This window comes from Myotis brandtii, unplaced genomic scaffold (assembly GCF_000412655.1).
Source record: "Myotis brandtii unplaced genomic scaffold, ASM41265v1 scaffold1956, whole genome shotgun sequence".
NCBI lineage: Eukaryota > Metazoa > Chordata > Mammalia > Chiroptera > Vespertilionidae > Myotis > Myotis brandtii.
The window spans coordinates 494,778-500,984 of NW_005357294.1; the positions used below are offsets into that span (position 1 = coordinate 494,778).

The 6,207-nt window shown below is 66.9% G+C and overlaps 2 protein-coding genes across 5 annotated transcripts in view; one reads left to right on the top strand and one right to left on the bottom strand.

Moving 5' to 3' along the window:
• MROH1 (maestro heat-like repeat family member 1) overlaps positions 1-5,064 on the top strand; it is a 45,121-nt gene extending 40,057 nt beyond the window's left edge. For 3 of the 4 annotated variants that reach the window (XM_014538658.1, XM_014538659.1, XM_014538661.1), the window contains 9 exons: positions 1,788-1,925; positions 2,345-2,459; positions 2,855-3,001; positions 3,204-3,392; positions 3,713-3,868; positions 3,941-4,075; positions 4,158-4,260; positions 4,327-4,392; positions 4,836-5,064. In XM_014538658.1, the coding sequence (XP_014394144.1) occupies positions 1,788-1,925; positions 2,345-2,459; positions 2,855-3,001; positions 3,204-3,392; positions 3,713-3,868; positions 3,941-4,075; positions 4,158-4,260; positions 4,327-4,392; positions 4,836-4,921 (1,135 nt within the window). In that variant the 3' untranslated portion in view covers positions 4,922-5,064. The remainder of the gene's footprint in view (positions 1-1,787; positions 1,926-2,344; positions 2,460-2,854; positions 3,002-3,203; positions 3,393-3,712; positions 3,869-3,940; positions 4,076-4,157; positions 4,261-4,326; positions 4,393-4,835) is intronic. The other variant, XM_014538660.1, reaches the window with a different exon arrangement.
• A 123-nt stretch (positions 5,065-5,187) lies between these two features.
• BOP1 (block of proliferation 1) overlaps positions 5,188-6,207 on the bottom strand; it is a 21,427-nt gene continuing 20,407 nt past the window's right edge. Inside the window, exons 13-16 of the mRNA XM_014538697.1 lie at positions 5,882-6,170; positions 5,717-5,801; positions 5,485-5,592; positions 5,188-5,406 (exon numbers count right to left, since the gene is read on the bottom strand). Of these exons, the coding sequence (XP_014394183.1) occupies positions 5,253-5,406; positions 5,485-5,592; positions 5,717-5,801; positions 5,882-6,170 (636 nt within the window). The 3' untranslated portion in view covers positions 5,188-5,252. The remainder of the gene's footprint in view (positions 5,407-5,484; positions 5,593-5,716; positions 5,802-5,881; positions 6,171-6,207) is intronic.

Below are 6,207 nucleotides of genomic sequence, written 5' to 3' on the forward strand. Positions count from 1 at the left end.
CGCCCCCTCCAGCAGAAGTTCTGCAGGAGCCTGACTGCCCCCCCAGGTCTGCTGCCCCCAGCCTCAGCGTGTGCAGCCACTTCCCGCCCCCTCGCATGGGCCTAGGGTCCTGTGGTCTCTGCCGAGCAGGCGTTGGCCCTGGCAGGAGACTGGGCACAGGCGAGGTCAGGCTGCTCGCTGAGGGTGGGTCACTGAGCTCAGCAGTCTGGGTGCCTGCCCGCCCGCCTTGGTCCCTGAGGCCACTACCAGGCCCAACACAGTGGCCCCTCAGGGCTCCAAACAGCTACCTCGGGCCACAAGGTGAGCACGGAGCTGAGTGGCCGGGAGCCGGGCCACCTCCTTATGCGTCCCAGGTGTCGGGTTGGATGTGCCCCTTGGCTGGGACGCACGGGGACAGTGTCACCACCCCGCCCCCACTGCAGGCTGCTCTGCCACAGGACCAGCTCGTAAAGCCTCGCAGAGGCTGTGTGCCAGGGCCTGCCCAGCTCTGCAAGGCCAAGTGGAAAATGTGAACGGACCAGAGGACACTAACCCAGCGAGCCCAGGGCCTGGCACGCCGGACGCTGCCCCACGGCTGGGAGCTGTGGGGGCTGCAGGCCGCAGGCCACACACCCCGCCCCGGGGGCCCCTGGGCTGCCACCCCTGAGCTGGGACAGGAGCAGAGCCAGGCACAGGTCTTGGCTCTGATGAAGGCTGTCAGCCTGCGAGTCAGACCCTTGCAAATGCCACATCCACAGAAATTCCGGGCAGCAGGCACCGGCAGGGAGGCACCCTCCCTGAAATTGTCCACATCCTCCCAGGCCAGACCGACGCCTTCATTTGTTGCAGCCGAGAGCTGCCCAGAGCGCTGGTCTCAGCCTGGAGCAGGGTGAGGAGCTGGCCCTGGGGGCGTGGCCCTGCGTCTGCCCAGTGACCCTGGTGGCCGGTGAGGGAGGCCCCATCCATGACTGGGCCTCCACTGGACTCCAGGCTCCAGGGACAGCAAAGGGGAGAGCAAGAGTTGCCTTCCAGTGCTTTCTCTCCGCTGGCCCCTGGGTGGGTGTCTGCCCTAGGCCAGGAGCTCCCAGGGAGGGTGCCTCGCAGACACACACCTCCGCGGGCCAGTGTGCGGGACCACTGTGCAGGGAGAGGGTCAGTGGGGAGCAGGGGGCTCCCTGTGTGGTTCTGAGGACCCTGCCAAGCTGCCTGTGGACCACAGGCTGTGCTGGGAGGCTCTGCAGGTGCCGGCCCACTGCTCTCCCCCGACCCTGAACTGAACGCTTCTGCCTGAGCTGGGGGCTTATCCCAGCGAGAGGGACGGACAGTAGATTCCAGCCGGGCCCCGTGGGCCTGGTCCCTCCTGCGGGGCTCTGGTTGGGACAGCAGGTAGGGCCCACATCTACCATCTGCCGACTGGCCAAGCGGTGGACAGCGCTGGGCATTTCCTACGAGCTGCTCCGGCTCCTGGCGGCCATGTGTCCTCAGAGCAAGCAGGTTCTCTCCGTCACTTGCACAGCAGCCCAGTTGATACCTGGGAGTGGACTGGGCCCCACCTGCTGTCCCTTCCTGCAGGATGTGGGGGCCCCTGAGTGGGGAAGGCTGTGCACATGGGAAAGACAAGGCTTGAGGTGCACGAACAACTCTGAGGGTCCAGGCTCAGGAGTGGGGGGCAGCAGTTTTCACTGAGGATCTGAGCCGCCTGGCTGTGCCTAGTGGGGAGGGGGAGCTGGTGGGGTGGGGCTGCACAGCCCCGGGACTTGTGTACGTGTGTGTGGGTGCGGGCTGAGTGCAGCTGCCTGTCCCCCCAGCACTGCAGTGGATGCTCTGCGGGCCGTGCTGCTGCGGGGCGGCAGCGAGGACGTGGTGCAGCGTGTGGAGCTGGAGGGGGGCTGGGAGCTGCTGAGCACCTCCGCAGGGCATGAGGATGGGGTGGCCCGGCTGGCCAGGTGAGCACTGTGGGCAGCCCCTGTTGAGGCAATGGCTAGGGGCCCTGGGACCCACAGGGAGGCAGACGTGAGGCCCCCTAGTGGTAGAGCTTCCTGAGTGCTCAGCCTGAGAGCAGGTACCCCTGAGGGCCGCACCCGTGCGGGGTGGGGGTGGGGGAGCATAAAGACAGCTGTGCACATCAGGTGGTGTGGACTGTGCAGGGGCGGGTTGGGGAGAGGAGCCCCCATGGAGCCTGGTGAGGTGGCTAGGAGGGGCATGTCTGAGTGGGAGGGTAGGAAGAGCCTGGCAGGGGGCACAGGTTCATGGGACCGAGGGCTCTGATGTGGAAGAGGCCTCCCCCATTCCATGGGGGGTTGGCCTAGGATGGGCTCCGTGGTGGCCCAACCCCACCCTTGCATGGCATGGCCTCCTCCCCCAGTGCCATGGCAAAGTGTGCAGGCCCCCGGCTGCCCCTGGTGATGAAGGCGCTGCTGGGAGCACACAGCAGTGTGTACGAGGCCCAGCGGGTCACCTCCACAGCCTTCCTGGCCGAGGTAGGTGCTGCTTGCTCTGATGGCTACCAGGGCCCTGTAGGGAGGGCAGCCCCCACAGGCTGGCACTGACCTGGCTTTGCCCAGCCCCCAGGGCCACGCCTGGTGCCACTCCTGCTCAGTGCCAGTAGCACCGACAGTGCTGACGACTTGTCCAGGCCACGCCATGGGGCTGGGTGGGCTGGGGCCAGAAGGTGGGAAGGAGGACAAGGGGAGGCCTTTAGCCTAGCTTGGCCCTTAGCTGACCTTTGCAGCATCCACCTCACAGTGGCCTGGGACTCGGCTGCCCAGTGCACTGGGGAGCGTTGGGGAGGGGGCTGTTGGATGGTTGGTGCAGCCCTGAGGGGTCAGGCCAGGGAGTGAGGCCCTGGGAACAGGTCACGCTCCCCTGCCTCCAGCTGCTCACCAGCAACGTAGTGAATGACCTGATGCTCCTGGAGTCGCTGCTGGACAACCTGGCCGCCCGGCAGAAGGACCCGTGTGCCAGTGTGCGGCGGCTGGTGCTCCGCGGCCTGGCCAACCTCGCCTCCGGCTCCCCCGATAAGGTGAGTTGCCCGCCAGCCCCTGGGGCCGACAGTGAGGGACAGTGGAGCTGTGGTCCGGGAGACCCAGGCAGATGTGGGGGGGGGGGGGTGCGTGGAGGCTGCCTGGTGCGCCCACAGGCGGGGTCTGGTGGTTCTGTGAACCGTGTGACAGGCCCCAGGGCTTGGTGACCTGGGGACACAGCTGAGTGCAGGGCGTCCCCAGGTGCGGGCCCACGGCCCCCAGCTTCTGACAGCCATGATCAGCGGGCTGGACGACGGGGACGGCCCGCACAGCCTGGTGGCCCTGGAGGCCATGGCAGGCCTGGCCAAGCTGCTGGGCCTGGTGGAGCCCGAGGACCTGCGCGCGGTGCTGCTGCACACGGCCTTCCGCATCCGGCCCTTCTTTGACAGTGTAGGTGGGCGGGGACGGGGCGGACACCCACTCCCAGCCAGGCACCTGCTCCCGGCCCTCCTGCCTCTTGAGCCTCAGCTCCTGCCCCACCTGCTCCCTGGGTCACCCTGGCTCCCTCCCAGAGCGTGGATGTGGCCTGGGAGGCCCAAGGCTCTGCTGGCATGGCCCCACCTCTGCTCCCGGTGCCCACCCGTCAGGCCCCTGGCAGGCAGGCAGCACCCACAGCACAAGGACAAGGATGTGGAGGGGAAGGGCCCAGGGCTCGGTGCTGTGGTTGGCAGGGCTGGGAGTGCCCGGGGGTGACACCCATGTCCCCGCAGGAGAAGGTGGAGTTCCGCTCTGTGTCCATCCGCCTCTTTGGGCACCTTAACAAGGCCTGCCACGGGGGCTGTGAGGACGTCTTCCTGGAGCAGGTGGTGGGGGGGCTGGTGCCCCTGCTGCTGCATCTGCGGGACCCCCAGGCCTCTGTGGCTGCTGTGAGTGGCCGGCGGGGGAGGGGAGAGCCAGGTGGGGCTGGGACGGGCAGGGCGCTGAGTGCTGCCCCGCAGGCCTGCAGGTTTGCCCTGCGCATGTGCGGCCCCAACCTGGAGTGTGAGGAGCTGGCAGACGTCTTCCAGAAGCACCTGCAGGATGGCCGTGGCCTGCACTTTGGGGAGTTCCTCAATGCCGCCTGCAAGCACCTGGTGAGGGGGTGGGGGTGGGAGGTGTGAACGGCGTGGGTGTGACCGTGTGGGGTGCGCCTGACTGGCTGGCCGGCCTCTGCAGATGTGCTACTTCCCGGACCTGCTGGGCCGCCTGGTGAGCACCAGCCTGTTCTACTTCAAGAGCAGCTGGGAGGACGTCCGAGCGGCTGCCCCCATGCTCACAGGTGAGTGTCCTCCTCTCTGCCCCTCCCCCGGGCCTGACCCTCCCTGACCCCAGCCCCTGCCCACAGGGTTCCTGGTGCTGCACGTGGAGCCCCAGCAGCAGTCACAGGTGGACCTGGAACAGCTCACTGCTGGTGAGCAGCACCCCTCCCCCCCAGGTCAGGGCCCAGGGGCCCCTGCCACCCCCACCTGTCTGGCTGCACAGGGCTCCCACTGACCCTGTGGGCACCAGGGGGGACTAAGTGATTTTCCTGGATTTCAAGGATTTTTTCCCTGTCACTGGTGACCTCATCGTCTCTAGTAATTCACGGAAACTTCTTAACTGTTCCAAAAGAGCTTAAAAAACACTAAAAAAGGAAAAACTATCTTTCCGTTGGCTCCTGAGCCCTCCCAGCAGAGGCCTGTCTTAGGAGGGTGGTAGGCGGGTGGCCCCACGCACCGGGTGGGGAGTGCTCCATGGGGTCCTGCGCCAGGAAGGGGGTGGGACAAGTCCTAGCACTGCCTGAGTGGGGGCCCTGGCTCAGAGTCAGTTCTTGAAGGGCCACGGAGGCGCCCAATGCAGCTCCTCGTCCCCCAGCCCTGCAGCTCCTCCTCAAGGACCCAGCCCCCAAGGTGCGAGTGAAAGCTGCGGAGACTCTGGGCCGCCTGGTGAAGTTCGCCTGAGGCTCCGGCATGCTGCCCCCGACAAGCAGCACCGCAGGGCTGGCCTGGGCCCCAGAGTGCCTGCCCCGGCCACACGGGACCAAGCAGGGCGGGCAGTCTGTGCGCCCCCCCCCCCCCCAAAGTGTTCACTCCTCAGCAGGTGACCAGGGGTGCAATGCGTGGCCTTTCCTTGTGGGACAGGCCAGCTGGTCCCCGCACGGGAAGACTGAGTGCGTGCGGTGTGGGGGTCGCTAGTCAGGAACTCGGATGCAAGGCCACACCACCAGTCGGGGGAGAAACATCTCTATTGAGGGTTCTGAGCCGGTGCCTGGACCCAGCACAGGCCGGGCTTCTAGGAGAAGAGGCGGACGGTGCCATCAGCCCCTGAGGAGAAGACCCACGGCTGGGTCGGGTGGAAAGCAACATCCAGCACGCCCAGGTCTCGGGTCAGCGTGTGCCCCCTCAGCACCTTCACCGGCACCAGCAGCGGGTTCTGCAGCAGGTCGCTGTGGGAGAGGGGAGGGTTCAGACAGGGGCAGTCCCCTGGGGGGCAGTCCCCTGGGGAGACAGCGGTCAGCACTCACTTGTACACCATCCCATGGCAGACAATGACACTGCCGTCGTCGGAGCCGGATGCAAAGAGCGGATACCGGGGGTGGAAGGCCACTGCCCGCAGGGCCTTCTTGTGGTGCCTGGAAAGGGGACCTGATTGAGGGCAGGCCGGGGAAGGGGGTGTGGGGGACGGCCCAGCGGATGACAGCCTCCCGCCCATGCACGCATACACACGCACACGCACACGCGAGCACAGGGCCTCACCTCAGCACTCGGTAAGGCTTGGTGGAAAGGTCCAGGTCAAACCACACCAGCTTGCTGTCGTAGCTGCCGCAGATGAGGTTGTCACCTGGGAGCAGACATGGTGGTGGGAACCTGGTGCCCGGTCGTGCCACCCAAGGGGTGCGTCCCCCATGCCCTACCCCTCACCTGCAGGGTGCACAGCCATACTGGACACCCACTTGCAGTTGGGCATCAGCTTCTTGGTGAGCTCCTGGCGCAGCAGGTGGTACAAGCGGACGCTGCGCTGGGAGGCCACCAGCAGGAAGGGCCGGACGGGGTGGAAGGCCACGCGCTGTACCTGCCCGTGGCTGCGGCGGAAGGGGCTCTGGCTGCGGCGGCGGCTCAGCTGGTGGATCAGCACTTGGGTGTGGCCCTGGGTGGCCAGCACCACGGCCATGTAGTCCCCACGCCCATGCCAGGTCACCTGGGTCACCGGCTGCAGGAGGTGAGGTTGGCTGAGCAGGCCCTCCTCT